General features: G+C 47.3%; 3 protein-coding genes across 3 annotated transcripts; all 3 read left to right on the forward strand.

Annotated features, from left to right (window-relative positions):
• The first annotated feature begins 6,698 nt into the window (after positions 1-6,698).
• Positions 6,699-9,897, forward strand: LOC123098514 (translation initiation factor IF-2). The gene is made up of 2 exons (XM_044520546.1): positions 6,699-7,371; positions 9,366-9,897. Exons 1-2 carry the CDS (start codon positions 6,772-6,774, stop codon positions 9,504-9,506), a joined length of 741 nt encoding a protein of 246 aa, XP_044376481.1. The 5' UTR covers positions 6,699-6,771; the 3' UTR covers positions 9,507-9,897.
• An 848-nt stretch (positions 9,898-10,745) lies between these two features.
• LOC123098515 (glutathione reductase, chloroplastic) lies at positions 10,746-15,512 on the forward strand. Its single transcript, XM_044520547.1, has 11 exons — positions 10,746-11,208; positions 12,255-12,480; positions 12,592-12,870; positions 12,962-13,138; positions 13,242-13,295; positions 13,387-13,535; positions 14,079-14,142; positions 14,213-14,383; positions 14,465-14,602; positions 14,767-14,831; positions 15,136-15,512. The coding sequence occupies exons 1-10, from the start codon at positions 10,844-10,846 to the stop codon at positions 14,800-14,802; spliced, it is 1,659 nt and encodes a 552-aa protein (XP_044376482.1). The 5' UTR covers positions 10,746-10,843; the 3' UTR covers positions 14,803-14,831; positions 15,136-15,512.
• Positions 15,513-16,292: 780 nt separating this feature from the next.
• LOC123098516 (exocyst complex component SEC15A) lies at positions 16,293-19,826 on the forward strand. The gene is made up of 2 exons (XM_044520548.1): positions 16,293-16,480; positions 17,193-19,826. The coding sequence occupies exon 2, from the start codon at positions 17,200-17,202 to the stop codon at positions 19,570-19,572; it is 2,373 nt and encodes a 790-aa protein (XP_044376483.1). The 5' UTR covers positions 16,293-16,480; positions 17,193-17,199; the 3' UTR covers positions 19,573-19,826.
• The last annotated feature ends 318 nt before the right edge of the window (positions 19,827-20,144 follow it).

Raw genomic sequence — 20,144 nt, forward strand, 5'->3', positions numbered from 1 at the left:
GAAGTGGACTGTACGTGGAGAGGCTGACAGCTGGGTCCACGGCCGCACGCAAGGAAATGCCTCCTTATTACGCGCAAAATAATGATTCCTCCACCTGACATCTGGGACCCACCGAAAGGGCCTCTGTATTTCGCGAAAAAAACATTACCGCCGCTGACAGCTTGGACCCACCAGCTATATCTTCGCATGCAAGGAAGTGCCTCCTTATTACGCACAAAAAATGAATACTCCCCCTACTAGCTGGGACCTAGTATAGTGGCAGGCTGACTTGTGGGCCTACTAAGTTGACGGGGACGGAGGGCTTTGTCAACTTAGTCAATATGCATGATTCTAGCTCCAGTGACCATACGATGTCCATCAAACGGCCGTAGTGCTTCTTCAACCTCTGGTCTTCTTGCTCCAGCCGCCCAAGCCAGCGTCGGTCGTGCCTCGTGCTCCTGCCTCCCGTGGCCGGCTGCGATGCGGTGGAGGCCTCACCGCCCCTACTACTTCCACCACTGGCCAGGCCATCCCTCTACTCACCCACAGCACCTGTTATTCTGCGGCGACGGCAGCCTCACACCGCAGCGAACCAGTGAACCCTCATACTCCTCTACGCGTGGGCATCCACTGTCGCGTCTTCCCCGGCTCCGCGTCGTCCCCTTCCTAGGCCTCGCCGTCGTCCACCGCCCTGGTGCTCTCGGCGCGGCGTGGTCAACATGGTCAAGGAACGGCTTCCATCAGACGTGGACTGTACGTGGAGAGGCTGACAGCTGGGTCCACAGCCGCAGCAAGGAAGTGCCTCCTTATTATGCGCAAAATAATTATTCCTCCACCTGACAGCGGGGACCCACCGGGCGGGCCACCGTATTTCATGAAAAAAATGTTTCCCCCTGACTGCTGGGACCCACCAGCTACATCTTCGCACGCAAGGAAGTGCGTCCGGGCAAAAAAAACGATTCGCCCCCCTGACTGCCGGGACCCACCAGCTACATCTTCGCAGGCAAGGAAGTGCCTGACAGTCGGGACCCACCCGGTCGAAGCGTACGTAGCGTTGTCATTCTGGTCACGAACGTGTACGTACATACTGGTCGTTGTAGAGGCGCGCACGTGTCGTAGTAGAGGCGCGCACGTAGCATGTACACGTATGTACAACGGCCAGGGTGCAAGAAAGAAAATACGGCCACGTACGTACATACAGGCAGGGTCTCGAACGCCTACTCGCGCATACGTACGGCCAGGGCTCGTGTACATGGCTGGGCCAGAACGGAGAAACTGCGTCGTCGTTGTGTTCATGGGGAGCCAACCGGCTGGGTCGGAACGGAATGCATCATCGTGTTCATCGGGAGGGCTTGGACGGAACAGCCGATGGAAACGAGGCCTGGCGTACCGCAGAACGTAGGAAACTGCCTTGTGTTCGACCGGCCACGTTCGAAACGGGATCCTGTTCATCGGGAGGGGTCTGGCGTACCGCAAAACGGAGGAAACGGACCTCCTATGGTCGAAACGGGGGTCCTGTTGATCGGGAGGGGTGTGGCGTACCGTAAAACGGAGGAAACGGACTTGTGTTGGAGCGCTACGGTCGAAACGGGGGTCCTGTTCATCGGGAGGGGTGTGGCGTACCACAAAACGGGACTCCACGGGATACTGTTCATCTCCACTGTCGACCCCCTCCAGCCTCCACGGGCTACTGTTCATCCACCGTCGACCTCCTCCAGCCTCCACCTGCGACTGTTCATCCACGGGCTCCTGTTCATCTAGCCTCCACCGCGCGCTACTCCACCGGCTACTGTTCAACTAGCCCTCTCCACGGGCTCCTGTTCAACCACCCCTCCACGGGCTCCTGTTCATCCAGCCCTCCACCGTCTACTGTTCATCATGCCCTCCACGGGGTGGTCCTGTTCATCCTGCCCTCCACGGGGTCCTGTTCATCCAGCCCCAACCGGCTCGAACGATCGGGGTCCTGTTCATCCACCCCCACCGGGAACTGTTCATCCAACCCCCCAGCAACGCTCACTGTTCATCCAGAGGCAGCATCGATCGGCTTCAGTTAGCAGCAGTAGCGAAGGAATCGATCGATCGGGTTCAGTTAACAACCATCAATCGATCGCTCGGGTTCAGTAACGCGTAGCCTGCAGTGCAATCGCTCGGGTTCAGTTAGAGCCCAACGGCTCGCTCGGGTTCAGTTAGAGCCCAATGCCTCGCACACATGCACGTACGTACGAGAGAAACGCGCATCGCTCGGCCCCCGACCACCCACCGTAACCGGGGACACCCCGATATTTTCCTCGCCCTCGCTTCTACCACGGTTTTTTCCGTCATGGACAACCCAAAGAATGTCATGCGGCTGCGTCTCCGACCTGCCCAGGACAAAAAGCCCATTTTCTGTCATGATTTTTTGTCATAGAAGTAGGACCCCACCACATCTATGATGATACCGTGTTTTGTCACAATTATCGTCATAGAAGTGTCATAAGTATGACAGAAAAGATTTTCGTTCGGCCCAAAATGTCACGGATGTGTCTTTTTTTTTAGTGATGCTTCGTGGCGTTCAAAACGATTTTGAGGTCCCGGTTCTAAGCCGTAAAGCATGGTGCACTAAACTATCAAGTAGTCATCATACTGAGCTTTGTCAAACGTTCATAACGTTTGCATCTGCTCCTGCAATAGGTCCATCACCTAGCGGTGCATCAAGGACATAATTCTTCTGTGCGGCAATGAGGATAATCCTCAGATCACGGACCAAGTCCGCATCATTACTACTATCATCTTTCAACTTATTTTTCTCTAGGAACATATCAAAAATAAAACAGGGGAGCTATACATGAGCTATTGATCTACAACATACATATGCAAATACTATCAGGACCAAGTTCATGATAAATTTAAGTTCAATTAATCATATTACTTAAGAACTCCCACTTAGATAGACATCCCTCGAGTCATCTAAACGATCACGTGATCCAAATCAACTAAACCATGTCCGATCATCACGTGAGATGGAGTAGTTTTCAATGGTGAACATCTCTATGTTGATCATATCTACTATATGATTCACGTTCGACCTTTCGGTCTCAATGTTCCGAGGCCATATCTGCATATGCTAGGCTCGTCAAGTTTAACCCGAGTATTCTGCGCGTGCAAAACTGGCTTGCACCCGTTGTATGTGAACCTAGAGCTTATCACACCCGATCATCACGTGGTGTCTCGGCATGACGAACTGTAGCAACGGTACATACTCAGGGAGAACACTTATACCTTAAAATTTAGTGAGGGATCATCTTATAATGCTACCGCCGTACTAAGCAAAATAAGATGCTTAAAAGATAAACATCACATGCAATCAAAATAAGTGATATGATATGGCCATCATCATCTTGTGCCTTTGATCTCCATCTCCAACGCACCGTCATGATCACCATCGTCACTGGCTTGACACCTTGATCTCCATCGAAGCATCGTAGTCGTCTCGCCAACTATTGCTTCAACGACTATCGCTACCGCTTAGTGATAAAGTAAAGCAATTACATGGCGATTGCATTTCATACAATAAAGCGACAACCATAAGGCTCCTGCCAGTTGCCGATAACTTTTACAAAACATGATCATCTCATACAACAATTTATATATCATCACGTCTTGACCATATCACATCACAACAAGCCCTGCAAAAACAAGTTAGACGTCTTCTACTTTGTTGTTGCAAGTTTTACGCGGCTGCTACGGGCTTCTAGCAAGAACCGTTCTTACCTACGCATCAAAACCACAACGATTTTTCGTCAAGTGTGATGTTTTAACCTTCAACAAGGACCGGGCGTAGTCAAACTTGATTCAACTAAAGTTGGAGAAACAGACACCCGCTAGCCACCTGTGTGCGAAGCACGTCGGTAGAACCAGTCTCATGAATGCGGTCATGTAATGTCGGTCCGGGCCGCTTCATCCAACAATACCGCCTAATCAAAGTAAGACGTTGCTGGTAAGCAGTATGACTATTATCGCCCACAACTCTTTGTGTTCTACTCGTGCATATAACATCTACGCATAGACTTGGCTCGGATGCCACTGTTGGGGAACGCAGTAATTTCAAAAAATTTCCTACGATCACGCAAGATCTATCTAGGAGATGCATAGCAACGAGAGGGGAGAGTGTGTCCACGTACTCTCGTAGACCAAAAGCGGAAGCGCTTAGTAACGCGGTTGATGTAGTCGAACTTCTTCGTGATCCAACCGATCCAAGCACCGAACGTACGGCACCTCCGCGTTCAGCACACGTTCAGCTCGATGACGTCCCTCGAGCTCTTGATCTAGTTGAGGACGAGGGAGAGTTTCGTCAGCACGACGGCGTGGTGACGGTGATGATGAAGTTACCGGCCCAGGGCTTCGCCTAAGCACTACGGCGATATGACCGAGGTGTGTAACTGTGGAGGGGGGCACCGCACACGGCTAAGACAAATCTTGAGCGCCTTTGGGGTGCTCCCCTCCCCCGTATATAAAGGAGGGAGGAGGCGGCTGTCTTAGGGGGCGCGCCAAGCATAGGGAGTCCTACTAGGACTCCCAAGTCCTAGTAGGATTCCCTTTCCTATTCGGAGTAGGAGAGAAGGAAAGAGAGGGAGAGGGAGAAGGAAAGGGGGGCCGCGCCCCCACCCCTTGTCCAATTCAGTTTGGGCAGGGGGGAGGCGCGCGCCACCTCTTGGCCCTTCTCCCCTCTCTCCACTAAAGCCCAGTAAGGCCCATTACTTCTCCCGATGAATTCGCGTAACTCCCCGGTACTCCGAAAAATACCCGGATCACTCGGAATCTTTCCGATGTCCGAATATAGCCTTCCAATATATGAATCTTTACCTCTCGACCATTTCGAGACTTCTTGTCATGTCTGTGATCTCATCCGGGACTCTTAACAAACTTAAGTCATCAAATCACATAACTCATAATACAAATCGTCATCGAACGTTAAGCGTGCCGACCCTACGGGTTCGAGAACTATGTAGACATGACCAAGACACATCTCTGATCAATAACCAATAGCGGAACCTAGATGCTCATATTGGCTCCTACATATTCTACGAAGATCTTTATCGGTCAAACCGCATAACAACATACGTTGTTCCCTTTGTCATCGGTATGTTACTTGTCCGAGATTCGATCGTCGGTATCATCATAACTAGTTCAATCTTTTTACTGACAAGTCTCTTTACTCGTTCTGTAATACATCATCCCGCAACTAACTCATTAGTCACATTGCTTGCAAGGCTTATAGTGATGTGCATTACCGAGAGGGCCCAGAGATACCTCTCCGAAACTCGGAGTGACAAATCCTAATCTCGGTCTATGCCAACTCAACAAACACCATTAGAGACACCTGTAGAGCATCTTTATAATCATCCAGTTACGTTGTGACGTTTGATAGCACACAAAGTGTTCCTCCGGTATTGGGGAGTTGCATAATCTCATAGTCAGAGGAACATGTATAAGTCATGAAGAAAGCAATAGCAATAAAACTTAACGATCATTATGCTAAGCTAACGGATGGGTCTTGTCCATCACATCATTATCTAATGATGTGATCCCGTTCATCAAATGACAACACATGTCTATGGTTAGGAAACTTAACCATCTTTGATTAATGAGCTAGTCTAGTAGACGCATACTAGGGACACTCTGTTTTGTCTATGTATTCACACATGTATCAAGTTTCCGGTTAATAAATTCTAGCATGAATAATAAACATTTATCATGATATAAGGAAATATAAATAACAACTTTATTAGCCTCTAGGGCATATTTCCTTCACTTTGTACATCCCAATTTGCAATATACAACGAGCATGAGTAGGATTTTACCTCGTACGCGGATCAATATGTGGTTGGATGGTTAGGAGGACAGTGGTATAGTCAGCCCACTAGGGTTCAAATCCTGGTGCTCGCATTATTCCTGGATTTATTTCAGAATTTTCGGCAATGCACGTTCAGTGGGAGAGTTCCCGTCGACTACGAGGTGCCTGTGGTGACTTCGTCAATCTCAAGATAATATCATGACTTAGTCTGTCGAAGGTGCTCATAGGGGTAGGATCTGCGTATGTGTATTCACAGGGATGAGTGTATGCTCGTATATATGAGTGTCCTGGACCTGGGTAAATCTTTTATCCCGTTTCCCCTCCAACCTAATTACCTCAACAAGATACCGTATCGGGAGATCTGCGAGAATCATCTCCGACAACGGGTGTCTAGACCCCTGCAAACATCCCACGAGTTTGTATTTGGTTTACGGGATCTCAGACACCGTATCACGCCGCGGACGTTTGGATATTTATGGGCGTTTTGCTGCACGAGGTTGGAGTTGCCCTAGTTAGGACACGAGAAAGTATTTCAATTTTTTTCCCGAGTATACCAATAAAAAAATATCTCACTACAAATCAAATGTCAAATATTTGAGCACGGCAAACTAAGCTCCGCGAGGATGATAATTTTCTTTAACATGCATGACAAAATTTTATGGTGTTTAATTTTTCTTAACGAGAATTGGCATGCCTGCTAAAGAAAATCACCGTCCATCCGACAACATAAATTATCATAAAAAAGACGTTCGATTACCATGCTCAGATTTTATCATTTCAAGAAAAAACAATGTCTGCTCCATAGGCAGCGGTCGACTCCAGTGGAGATGATATGATGCATTGCATTTGCAGCAGGGAAGGAGAAGAGAGAGAGAGGACGGGCATCATTACTGGGCCTGGTGCTCGCGCTCACATCAAGCATCAATGATGCGCGCAAAACCATTCGGGAGCGAGAGCTGATGAATGCTCTGCCCTGCCCTGCCACCCTCCTCCTACGTCAAGCTGACCCGCGTTGCTTCTCCGCGCCACCATCCCAGCTGGAATTCACTCCCCCCACCCATCCTGCCCCGGTTTCCGCGAGGAGAGAGACAAGCAGGCGTGCGTGCGTGTGGCCTCTCTCTCTCGCCGGCGAGGCCAGGCGGCGCCTGGAAATTACCCCGCTACCCTCACTCCGCGCGGCCCACGCGCTGGCGCAGTGCGGTGGAGCGTCCCGACGTCCCGTCGTCACGTCGAGGGGGCAGGAGCGTAAAATCACGGCGCCGCGCTCGCGCGGGAAATCCGGAAGGGGAGTGGCGTGGTACTGCGGCCCAGGGTGTCGCCCGTCCGTCCGTCCTTCCCATCAGAGAGCGTTTCAATACAACCACCCCCGAGAGGCCGAGACTATTGCCATCGTCGCGCCAGCAGCAGCTCTTCCCCCATTCCGCGTGGGGGCTAGGGTTTCCTTCGCGCTCTCCCCACCTCGCCCCTCGCCGTCGCCGACCGGGCCGGCGCCGGGGCCTCCTCGCCGCGGAGGGCTGGCTCCGGCCGGCTCGCGCCCGCGGGATGCGGCCGGTTCCGAGGTACAAAAACTCCCTCTCGCGCCGCTGTGTGTTGCTGTTTTTTATTCTCTTCCATGCCCGTGCGCTTATTGGTGGGCTGTTTCGGGCGGCGTAGCTTGCGGTGATCTCTCTGGCGGAATGTGCGGTGGCGCTGGGGATTTTTGTTTGTGGCCTCGATGGTTCCGTTTCTGAGATGGGGAGCGCCGCCGCATCAGTCTGGGAGAATGTTGGTACTCCGATGATGTTTTAGCGGTAGTACAAGCTGCTCGAGATCGTATTTAGGTGCGTTTGTGTGACATCCTTGTCTCTGTAGCGACCCCTGAAGGAGTTGCTGCGACCAGTACTCTGTTGCGCACATGCTTCGCGTTGTAGACTTGTAGGATCCTTGCAGTGTTGCTGCATGGGTGCATCCAGCACTTTGTAGTGAACCGTGATCTATCTAGCTGCGGATTACACAGTCAAATGCCAGTTGCTGTAGTGGTTGATTGGTACAATTAGCAATTGATTTCCTTGTTCAGCTTGCACATATTCAGTGAGGTCTGGGTTTGTCCGGCAGAACAAAACTGGAGAGTGCCTAGTTAATCCGGTAAAACCAAGCATGGAAAATGTGGATGTAAAATCCTGGCAGTTTAGCGAGTAATGCTTTCCGAGCAGGAACGCACATTCTCCAGTGGTGACCTTTCTCTGCTTTGTTGGAATACTGTAGGATGTACATCTGGTTACTAAAGTACTGATACATAATTCTATTGCTGGTTCCATGAGCCTAGTCTGAACTTCTCTGTGCTGTATGAATCTAAATAATCTGGAGCACTTCACATTACAGCATCATCTCACCTCAGCTTCACATCTGACTTGTGTAGTTAACTATTACTCCCTCCGTAAACTAATATAACAGCGTTTAGATCACTATTTTAGTGATCTAAACACTCTTATATTGGTTTACAGAGGGAGTACCTCCGTCCCAAAATTCTTGTCTTTGATTTGTCTAGATACGGATGTATCTAGGGAGTATATAACAAGGTGTTTTGCACATTGTTTCTTGGTGGTGGGGTTGTACATGCTACCATGAATGCCAAATATTGCCTGTTGTCCTATATGAGATAAGATGCCATCATATGGCCTTTGGTACGCTTGCCTTTGATAGTTCTATGCAGTCTCACAATTTGAGTGAGCAATAGCTTGGGATGTGATTGAAGATGCAACTGCGAAATGGCCTTTGTTAATGGTAACGACTATAAAAGCAGATAATGACACTTGATAATTTGCAACTTGAAGAGAAAAACTATGGGGCTGTTGGTTTAATAGTTACTTTTACGTTTGTAGTCATAAATACAAGCGGCATACATATCAAAATTTTATGACAAGAAGAGTAAAGCAACTATTGGGACATCAATCTTGCACCCAATCAAGTCATTCTACATGCATCAGTTCACTTGGCTGTTCCAAACTAGAGTAAGAAATGTGGTAAAAATATATTCCAGAATTCACGAAGGACTGGTTGTGGCATGTGAAAATTATGATAATTGCCCTTATTGTATTGTATCACTGAGGTGTTAACTCTTTAAAAAAAAAAAGAGGTGTTGAAGTTGTTACGTATTGGTTGTAACGGAATTGGACCCTTCAAGCCTAGTGGTCAAATGATCAAGCCGAACTTAACCAGTAAAGTTCTCAGGCCATGCTTTTCTCCTGGACATTGCCTAAATTTGAAATCGTTAGTTGCTACTTCGGTAAGCTTGGTAAAAACCTTGTCTGCATGCTGCCCTTGTACCGTACAGTCCAAGCTAACATGATGCCTTTCAGTAGAACAAATAAAAACATAAGTACTTTGACTTTCAGCAAAAGCGGCATCAAGTCTAGCAGAATTACTTTTGTGAATTATTATATACCTGTTTATCCACATTATTCCTGAAGCTGCCCATTGCAAATGTTATTGCCGGTTATGTTTTTGTACAAAAATTGCTTGCTGCAGCCTTTTACCAACAGCACTTCATTAAGACATATCTGCTCTTTTGCAGTGTAGAGCAATGGGGAATGGAGCCAAGGCTGCTGATGATGTTAGGGAAGGGCAACTCAAGCTCATGGATCAATGTCTTGCCGCCACAAGCCTGGCAGTTGTACATACTGCTCTTCTTTGGGGCTTGGCAAACCTAATCTGAGGCTCCTCAGGCCAAGACCCAGCGCAGCGACTCCTCGTAAGAGGAGGCATTCGTCTGCACGTGCCCATCAACAACTCCTGCAACTATTCTCCACTAAACACCGATGACATCGTCCGGGCACTAACCTGTCCTGGATGAGCTATGGTGATACCTACCTATCGAAGTACTATTATAGCCATCACTAATCTTTCTTCCTTAGTTTCCCTCCATCTTCACTGCGGTTATTACCACTAATATTATGTAAGGTTTATTTTGGTTTGCTGTGAACCAATTTGGAAATTGGTGGATCATCGTGGTAGTACCATTTCATATTGTTGGATTCTAGATGTCTGTACTGACTTCTGGTGAACGAATGAATGAATGGCCAATTATATGACACCCCACTTCTGAACGTCGGTGATTTTGCTTGTTTACTGGAATCTTGCTGATGATACCTTGAACTAATGGAAGGTTATTGTTGATGGGAGTTGAGTTGTGTTGTAGCCGCATGAAAAAGCCTTCCGTACTGTTTTGTTTTTTGAAAAAGTATGTGGATTCATTATAAAGGTTCAACCTTGCACCATCGGACGACCACAACCATCATCTCTGCTTCTTTGTTGGAGCTGACTTTGATTTTGTCGATGAGAACCGGCTTCTTTGTCGGAGCTGGCTTTGATTTTGTCGATGACAACCATCTGAAGTACTTGACACCAAATCTTGTTGGCACGCACCTACGACGAGAAACCCTAACCTTGTTGTCCGAAGGAGACGGCAGGAATCTACTCTCCATCGACTCCGTTCTAATGGACGAACTCGGATTAAAGCCCGGAAGACTAGCTTGAAGATGAAGCGTCGCCATCCGCTGAAACGCCACTTTTGCGGAAAAAAAATATCATAACCTAACTACTAACCGAAGCCGAGGCATTGAGATCCCCTTCCCCGACATCGGCGACCAAGTGACAGACAAATAGAAGACGGATTCATAGACTCGCCGAGGTAGCTTAGAGGTGATGAGTGCCATAGCCGCCGCAAACACGAGAGGGGAAATGGCCTTCTGTGCTGTTGTGTGCTGTCACATGAAGGCGTCCTAGAACCCGCCTTAGAACATTGCGCACGGGAAGCTTCATCGTGCACTTTAGCCACCCCTTTGCGTAAAAGCTTAGAGTACGCTTTCGGCAGGAAGTGCTGTTATTCGGAAGTACGCTTTCGGAATAAAGAAAGTGGAATCTAAACAAATTCGTACTCTTCCACACATCGCCAATCGTCTCGCCTCTCCCCTTCCTCTCCCCTCCCCACACTTCCAGAAAGGAGCCGGCGGCAGCGCGGCGAGAGCTCGGACCTCGGAGGAAGAGGTAGCCATGGCGACAACCGCGGCCCTCCCCTTCTCCTGCGCCACCACCCTCCAGACCCTGACCCGGACCCTCTCCCCGCGCCGCTCCCTCCTCATCCACCGCCACCGCCTCCGCTCCCTCGCCGCCGCCGCCTCCCCGCGGCTCCCGGACCGCGCCCGCCCCCGCCTCCGCCGCCCCGTCTCGGCCTCCGCCGCGCCCAACGGGTCCTCCTCCGCGGGGGAGTACGACTACGACCTCTTCACCATCGGCGCCGGGAGCGGCGGCGTGCGGGCCTCGCGCTTCGCCTCCACCCTCTACGGCGCCCGCGCCGCCATCTGCGAGATGCCCTTCTCCACCATCTCCGCGGACGACCTCGGCGGCCTCGGGGGGACGTAAGTGGACGCTTCTCCTGCTTCTGTGGTTCGTTTGTCGGCAGGAAGGTTTGGTCAGGCCGCGTGCGTTGCAGCGTATGTGTGCTTCGCCAAGTTTCTTCTGGAATGACAAGCGACTAGTGTTGAATGTGTTGCGCTGCACTGGTTAGCTACTCCCTCCGTTCCAAAATAGATGAACCAACTTTGTACTAACTTTGTACTAAAGTTAGTACATAGTTGACTCATCTATTTTGGCACGGAGGGAGTAGATTGCTACCACCACCTCACTGTACGCCTTAGCTTGCTGAACTGGATTCTTAGAGTGAAGATCCCTAATATGCCATTCAGTTTTCATCACATTCGCGTGCCATTTAAGGGTTAGAGGCTACATGATGGTGGGGATGTTTGTTTCTGGTGATGTTATTGGTGCATGAGTGGTCTTATTATATTATTTCGACATGTACAGTTATCCTTGCTTTGAATTTTCTACACTAGTAAAGATAATGTTTATATGTGGACCATGTGGTTCAGACAGCTCTCCGAAGTTTTTGGGTTTCTAATTAATTGGTATGAGTAGAGGAATTTGACTGTAGGCAAGTTGCAAACTATTTCATGCTGCACCATCGTACTGTAGCCTATTTCAGTATTGTGGCATCATTTGCTGTTTCGATGGGTAGAACTGAACCCATGCGCTTGATAATTCTTAACTTTACTTTGGAGCAAATGTCATGATATTAATATAATTTCATTAAAAAATATTTCCACTGGAATCAAGAGGTGCAGTTGCAGTATGTAGCAAGTTGCGGGAGACATGCAGTTCTGCATTTATCTTCTTGCATTTTTCTCGCAATATCTTAGTTTGTCAATTATCATGTTTATGTGTCCAATATTTCTGTGTTCCACAGTCCACATCAATATTTACGATTGAGGACTATTTAGCACTAGGCTGTCAGTACAGTTTTGGCCTTCATAATTTGCATATCCTTGCTAGTTTTGTTATGCATATTGAATTCCTAACCTTTTATGCCAGAATGCATCTATAAGAACTTTATTTGTTTTCGTCACAGATGTGTGCTTCGTGGGTGCGTTCCAAAGAAACTGTTAGTGTATGCATCCAAGTTCTCTCATGAGTTTGAAGAGTCTCATGGCTTTGGATGGGCGTATGATACTGATCCAAAGCATGACTGGAGCACTCTGATAGCCAACAAAAATACAGAGCTGCAACGCCTAGTTGGCATTTACAAAAATATTTTAAAGAACGCAAACGTCGATCTAATTGAAGGCCGTGGAAAGGTTGGGCAATGTTTGTAAATCAGGTCAAAGTTGGGATAGATAGACTGCTTTCTGAAATGAATTCTGTTGGAAGGTGCAGTTACTGATATAATTTTTGTTCACTTGATACAGGTGGTTGATCCACATACTGTTAGTGTGGATGGCAAGCTCTACACTGCTAAGAACATACTTATAGCTGTTGGTGGTCGACCATCGATGCCAGATATCCCAGGAATAGAGCATGTTATAGATTCCGATGCTGCACTAGATCTGCCATCAAAACCTGAGAAAATTGCAATAGTGGGAGGTGGATATATTGCCTTGGAGTTTGCTGGCATTTTTAATGGCTTAAAAAGTGACGTTCATGTGTTTATTCGGCAACCGAAAGTTTTAAGAGGGTTTGATGAGGAGGTGAGCAAGTATTAAGAATAACATATAATAGTGTCAACGATAGATGAGGTGCCTTGTGCTTCTGACTTATTTTTTCAGTTTTGAACTTCAGGTCAGAGATTTCGTTGCTGAACAGATGTCTTTAAGGGGTATCGCATTTCATACTGAACATAGTCCTCAAGCTATAACTAAATCAAATGATGGTTTACTATCTCTGAAGACAAACAAAGAAACTATTGGTGGGTTTTCACATGTAATGTTCGCGACAGGTCGTAAACCGAATACGAAGGTTAGTAGTACCATCTGAGACATTTTGTTTTCGCTTAGTTATATCGTATATCACCGTTTTATGCATTCGTTCATCCTAGATCCTAACATAGTTGTTCTTGTAGAACCTCGGACTGGAGGAGGTTGGGGTTAAAATGGACAAGAAGGGGGCTATAGTGGTAGGTAAAATAATACGTGGCCTTCAAGTTCCTCTGGCTTTTATTGTCACCATGACATCTGGATTCTTTGTTATATATTTGTCCTTGCTAGGTTGATGAGTATTCTCGAACCTCAGTGGATTCAATTTGGGCTGTTGGAGATGTTACTGATAGGATCAACTTGACTCCGGTTGCACTGATGGAAGGTGGAGCATTTGCGAAAACTTTATTCGGTGATGAACCGACCAAACCAGAGTACAGGTATTTAATCATTTATCAACTCACAACCAGGAATCTTGAAAACCATATGGTTCAGGCAATGGTTGTTCTAGAAATGATGTATACCTTGTTAGTTGACCATGAGTGGCTACCTCTCCTGATGATAGTTTACAGGACCAGATTTGATTTAGTTTTTATTTCCTTGTTTTTCCTTTCAGAAAGTATTGTGGATTTTTGAATTATGGTAGCCTATATGGTCAATTGGTAGTAGTAAATTTCAAGTTTGTCCCCCATTCCCCAGTTCTATGGATGCAAGTTTTTGACCCTTAGGGTGCCCTCTAACCCTCCTCAACCAAATGAACTAAAATTTGAAGTGATGTGACTTTTGAAAGTTGAGTTCATTTGGTCAATTTGTTTGGATTAATATTTTTCTGCTTCACCCAGTCTGACAATCTCCTGAAACTGAATTTGTACTGAAATGCATAATCTAATTTCATTGCTTTGTTAGATATTTTTGTCATTTGAGACTGGATATCATTGCTGTATTGAATGCTTTTTCATTGTGAATCAAATGTTTTTTGACAGAGCTGTACCAGCTGCTGTTTTCTCCCAACCACCCATTGGGCAAGTTGGCCTTACCGAGGAGCAGGTAATAATATATGGCATGCATCAAATTTTGTTGCACACAAAGGAGGTCTTTCATATGCATATTTGTGCAGGCTATTGAAGAGTATGGAGATGTTGATGTCTACTTGTCAAACTTCAGACCTCTTAGAGCCACTCTTTCTGGATTACCTGATCGTGTACTAATGAAGCTCATTGTGTGTGCTACTACGAACAAAGTTGTAGGAGTGCATATGTGCGGTGATGATGCACCTGAGATAATCCAGGTCTGCATGATTTTGTATTATTCTTCACCATTGTTGCTTCTTTCAAGGCTTCTTTGTCATGTTTCTACGACTATGTGACAGGGAATTGCAATTGGTGTTAAAGCCGGGTTAACGAAGCAAGATTTTGATGTCACTGTTGGCGTTCACCCAACATCTGCAGAGGAATTTGTCACTATGAGGAGTCCAACTAGAAAAGTTCGAAGAAAAACTGCAGCTGAGGTACATGATATGCTACCTTTTTAAACGCATTCCTGCATTTAGCCTATTTGTTAGTGAGAGACTATATGTGTTCTATCAGTCAGCTCTTTTCAGCTAGAATTGGCTGCATTATCTATATCTACGATGTGGAAAATTTACACTTTGTGCTGGTTATTTCCTTTCAGGCAGAGTCTAAGGATGAGGTCGTCGCTCAGAAGTAGATAATGCCGTTGACCGTTGTACATAGAAGGTAAACATGTGTATTCTTTTGACCTGTCACTATGCCATCCTTTCTTCTTAGCACGTATGTTTATCATTGAGCAATGGTGCCCAGCATCATTGTATTGATCTTGATTAACCAAATCATCAACAATAGTTGCAAACCCCATCTTTGACTAGTTTGAGTTTTCTTATAAGGTGTCTTATCTTTTTGAGTCTATGTACTATGACACTTTCCTATTCTAATTTGCACTTGCTGGTTGTTAGCAAGGAAATAGCTTGGCCAGGCATGTCTGTCATCATTCCTCTGGTTCTTACTTAGTTTGTTGGTGCAGTCATTCTCGAGGATGCCATCGGCCGAAACCTGACTGGAAATACACAGCTAAAGAGTGCCCCGTTGCCTGAGAAATCTGTGACAATGAACCCTCTGAAGATGTACGATAACGATGAGTTTCTACCTCTGTTTTTTGCCCCTCCCATTTGCGCATTTCTTTCCTTCCTGCTTGAGGCTTGAGCACACTGGTCTGGTCGTTGAGTTTCTTTTCCCCATCTGCTATTCATGTGTAATAAATGGTACAATGTGGCTGTGTGGGTATCATCAATCTTGAAACATCGATTCGAAGTACTAGCAGAAAACCAGTGTATAGAGTTTAACTACCCGCAGATCGATCTGCGACCAAGTTAATTACCCGTGTGTATGTTTTGTGTGTTATTTTCCTTTTTGATTCGAGGGAAACGCAATAGTAGCTTTGTTACTCAACGGGGGATGGCGAATCGGCCAATACAAATGCAGCGGTACATGCAGGCACATCATACTCCCAGAGGCCAGAGCAAAGCTCCTTGATCCTTGTAGTACATGAAATAGCGTCCCCATCCCGGCAAGTTGATGAGCAGGTTTATTGAGCTCCCTAGTAGTACTAGGGCAGGCAAGAACCTCCACCAATCTTGGATAAATTAGTACGGAGATGTTCCTCCATCGCCGCGGCCAGGCTTGAATCATCACCATGGAGCTCAGCGCATGCATTAGAGCTTGGTTAATAGTATAGTCAACAGCTAGGTATAAGGAGTTGCCATGTCACATATAGTCAACCTGATACATGTACAGTACCTTACTTGCTAAGTAGTACTACTTTATGTTTCTTGGAGCTTGCTAAGTAGTACTACTTTATGTTTCTTGGAGCTGTTAATCTACAACCCGCTTCCCTTCTCTCTCATCCAACTCAGTACAAATATAACTGTTTAATCCTTGTAGTACTACTTTACAATGTTTCTTGGACCGTATCTTATTATACTTGCTCTTAGAAGCTGATGGTCCGTCTCCAGAGTCCAGAGAGACCCTGATCGCACCCGAGGACACCAATCGCTTCAGTAGCCGGCATGGAAGTCAGTCAGTCAGTCACTCACGCACATCGTACTCCCCAGCCGGCATGGTTCTCACTCCTCTCCTTCGACAGCGGATCCAACCCAACCGAACAAAACCAAACGGAGCTAGCTATAGACGGATGGCCCTATTCCCCGGCCACGCACACTTTCTTTCCCGAGGCTGTCCGGCCCGTTCCACTCCCCGCACGCACTTCTCGCGCGCGCCGCGCCGCGCAGCTCGCCAGAGGTTCCATTTCAGGGATCAACCGCAGGCCGCCGCCGCCGCCGATCTTCTCCTCACGATCGCATCCCGCCTCAGTGAGTATTCCGCCCCGATTCCTCCCCTTCTCTTCTACGTACGTCTCTCCGCCATGCATGGACCAACTCGACAAATGCCCCATCGGTCTCTGCTCGCCTCGCCGTGGATTGAGGCCCCCGCCGGCCCGCTTTCCCTTATTCCCTCTCCCTGTCTTTCCCGACGCCGCCTTCTCCGCCTACTACCGGCGAGGGAGGGGACGGAGCTCGCCGCCGGGGAGGGAAGGCCCCGGTATTATTTCGACGGGGAAGGGAGGAGAGATGCAGACAAGGGAGTGGCCACCTGCGGTCTATGTATTGTGCAGTGTAAATTCACCGTCGGTTTCCTTTTCCATTGGAGATTACTCTCTGCGAAGCAATTTCCCTGCTGCAGCGACTTGAATTTCCGATGATACGGGTGGTGTTCATCCGGTGATCGTTTAGCAATTTGGTTGACCGATTCTTGGTTTCCTGCTAGCCGGTTTTTTGACACGTCAATCACGGAATGATCCTTGATGTTCTTCTTCTTGCTACTGCATTTGTATCAGGAAAAGATTATTAGTACAAATAAACCCGTGAATCGCCGCGTCAATTTGCTTTGATTTGACCCATGCATGTACTGCCTTACAAACTGCCAACATCATATATATACTTCTTTGTCGCATCTAATTCCCAAACTTCTAGAGATGCATCTTTTCACGGCTGTGCTGAAATTGTACATCTGCTCTTTTTACAGTTAAATCATGGCTGACGAGCCAAAGAAGAGAACTATCGTGGATAGCGGTGATGGAGGTCTCGGCATGGGCCTTGCCGCGTTCATTGCAAACGGCGAGGATCTGGGCCCCATGATCCGGCATGGATTTGATTCCGGCAAGCCCGAAGCCCTCACGCATAGCCTCAGGAGCATCGTGAAGAAGAAAGAGGTTGAGATCGAAGAGCTATGCAGGCTTCACTACGAGGATTTCATCCTTGCCGTCGACGAGTTACGCGGTGTGATGGTCGATGCCGAGGAGCTCAAGAGCATGTTGTCTGGTGAGAACTCGCACCTGCAGGAGGCATCGAGCGCCCTGCTGTTGAAGCTTGACAAACTTCTTGAGTTGTACTCGGTCAAGAAAAACGTGGGAGAGGCCATGACGATATTGAAGATTTGCGTCAAAGTCATTACCCTGTGCATGGCGTGCAACAGTTACATTGCAGAAGCTAAGTTCCATCCTGCACTCAAGACTCTGGATTTGATTGAGCATGGATACCTGCAAAACATTCCTGTAAAGATGATTAAAAAGGTGGTTGGGAGACAGATACCACTGATAAAGCTGCACATCGAGAAGAAAGCCTGTGGCGAGTTCAATGATTGGCTTGTTCATATCAGAAGAATGTCCAAGCAGATCGGGCAGGTGTCGATAAGTCACGCCTCTTTGGCTCGCCAAAAAGAGGAAGAAATGCGTGCGCGGCAGAGAGAGGCTGAAGAGCATGGCCATGCTGGACCAGATCAGCACATGTATACCTTGGATGCAGAGAATACAGATGAGGAAACAGCACTAGATTTTGATCTCACACCTGTTTATCGAACGCATCACATCCATGTGCGCCTCGGTATTGGAGAGAAGTTCAGAGATTATTACTACAAGAACAGGCAAATGCAACTCAGCCTGGATATGCAAATTTCCACTTCGCAACCGTTCCTCGAGTCTCATCAGCCCTTTCTTGCACAGGTAGCTGGGTTTTTTATTGTTGAACAACGCGTCCTTCGAACTGCAGAGAGATTGCTGACCGAGAGCCAAGTCGAAGCAACATGGGAAACAGCCGTTGCGAAGATGACATCTCTAATGGAGAGCCAGTTTTCTCGCATCGGTACGGCCAGCCACCTCCTCCTCATAAAAGATTATATCACTCTTATGGCTTCAGTTCTAAGGAAGTATGGTTACCAAACCACACCATTGATCAATATTCTCTCGAGAAGCCGGGACAAGTACCACCAACTGCTTCTTTCTGAGTGCCGAAGGCAGGTAGATGATATCCTTGCTAATGACTCATATGAGCAGATGGTTATAAAGAAGGAATACGAGTACAACATGAATGTCACAGCATTTCATCTGGAGCCAAGTGAGGTGATCCCGGAGTTTCCATATGTGGCGCCATTCTCCTCTTCTGTTCCAGAAGTTTGTCGCGTTGTCCGGTCCTTCGTTGAGGATTCTGTGAGCTATTTGTCTTATGGTGGTGACATGAACCTTTATGAAGTGGTGAAAGCTTACCTAGACAGGCTGTTGATTGAGGTATTGAACGACTGTCTTCTGAACAGGATGTATGCTCGCTCATTGGCCATGTCACAGATGATGCAACTAGCAGGAAATATCTCTGTTCTGGAGCATGCTTGTGATCTGTACCTCTTGCACTGTGCCCAGCAGTGCGGCATCCCCAAGCGCGTCGCTGAGAGGTCTCGTGCTACTTTGACTGCTCGAGCCGTGCTAAAAGCCTCGCAGAACGCAGCATATAATGCTTTAATAAACATGGCCAATTCCAAGATCGATGATTTTATGGTGCTCTTGGAAGACGTCGACTGGATAGTGGAAGAAACACCGGACAATGCCAATGACTACATGAACGAGGTTCTTATTTATCTTGAAACACTAGTATCAACAGCTTCGGAGATTTTACCACTTGAAGCTCTGTACAAGGTTGTCTCTGGTGCAGTGGGCCACATCTCGGACTCGATAATGACAACGCTTCTGAGCGATGGCGTGAAAAGGTTAACGATGAGTGCCGTTTTAGGCCTCGACATGGACCTGAAGATGCTGGAGGCATTTGCGGATGAAAAATTCCACATCACCGGGCTGGCAGATATGGGGAAGGAAACAACGTTCAGAGACTGCTTGGTTGAGATAAGGCAGCTCGTCAACCTTCTGTCGAGCAGCCAGCCTGAGAACTTCATGAATCCGGTGATACGGGGGAAGAACTATGGATCGCTGGACTACAAGAAGGTTTCCATCATTGTCGACAAGTTCAAGGACTCGGCAGACGGGCTGTTTGGAAGCCTTTCCAACCGCAACACGAAGCAGAATGCTCGCACGAGGTCCTTGGATGTTCTCAAGAGGAGGCTCAAGGATTTTGGCCATTGAAAATTTGCTGGTATTCTTCTCCAACAATCTGGCTCAGTGTCCACCTTCTGAATTTTATTTCTGTTTCGACCCCCTCGCGTTCTAATGGTTACAAGACGCGTCTATTTGTCTGCCTAGGTTATGTTTTGACTGTTTATCAGTTACAGTGAAGTAGTGCCCTCAAATAATTTTCAATTTTCTCTGGTCAAAATCCTGTGATATAGGCACACAATGTTAAGATATGTTGATAAATGAAGCAGAGTTTTGAGATTCTCTGTCTTTTAGTATCTCTCAGAGGACATAGTTTGAAGCCTGTTAAATGCCCCCTGTTCCACAAACAACAGAAAATATAGCATACTAGCATACGGTAGTGGTTCAACCTGCGGCTTGCGATTCATCGATCTGAATCGACTTGCAGAGACAAGCACACGGAACTCTTAATTCAAATCTTAAAATGGCGATTGGCAAGGTAAAAACTCCTGTGCCTATACCATTCGTGGGGCCCCGTCCTTTTGGAGATGAAGACATGGAACATGTACGGCTTCTTCAGTGTGAATACGTGTGTATTTGGTTCCTGCATACATGTAAAAGTA

The sequence above is a fragment of the Triticum aestivum genome, chromosome 4D, assembly GCF_018294505.1.
Source record: "Triticum aestivum cultivar Chinese Spring chromosome 4D, IWGSC CS RefSeq v2.1, whole genome shotgun sequence".
NCBI lineage: Eukaryota > Viridiplantae > Streptophyta > Magnoliopsida > Poales > Poaceae > Triticum > Triticum aestivum.

Coding starts and splice junctions, on each gene's coding strand:
- LOC123098514 (XM_044520546.1), top strand. CDS start 6,772: ATGAATGCTCTGCCCTGCCCTGCCACCCTCCTCCTACGTCAAGCTGAC. Junction 7,372..9,365: donor GGGATGCGGCCGGTTCCGAG/GTACAAAAACTC, acceptor GCTCTTTTGCAG/TGTAGAGCAATGGGGAATGG.
- LOC123098515 (XM_044520547.1), top strand. CDS start 10,844: ATGGCGACAACCGCGGCCCTCCCCTTCTCCTGCGCCACCACCCTCCAG. Junction 13,296..13,386: donor ACAAGAAGGGGGCTATAGTG/GTAGGTAAAATA, acceptor TGTCCTTGCTAG/GTTGATGAGTATTCTCGAAC. Junction 13,536..14,078: donor CCGACCAAACCAGAGTACAG/GTATTTAATCAT, acceptor GTTTTTTGACAG/AGCTGTACCAGCTGCTGTTT.
- LOC123098516 (XM_044520548.1), top strand. CDS start 17,200: ATGGCTGACGAGCCAAAGAAGAGAACTATCGTGGATAGCGGTGATGGA.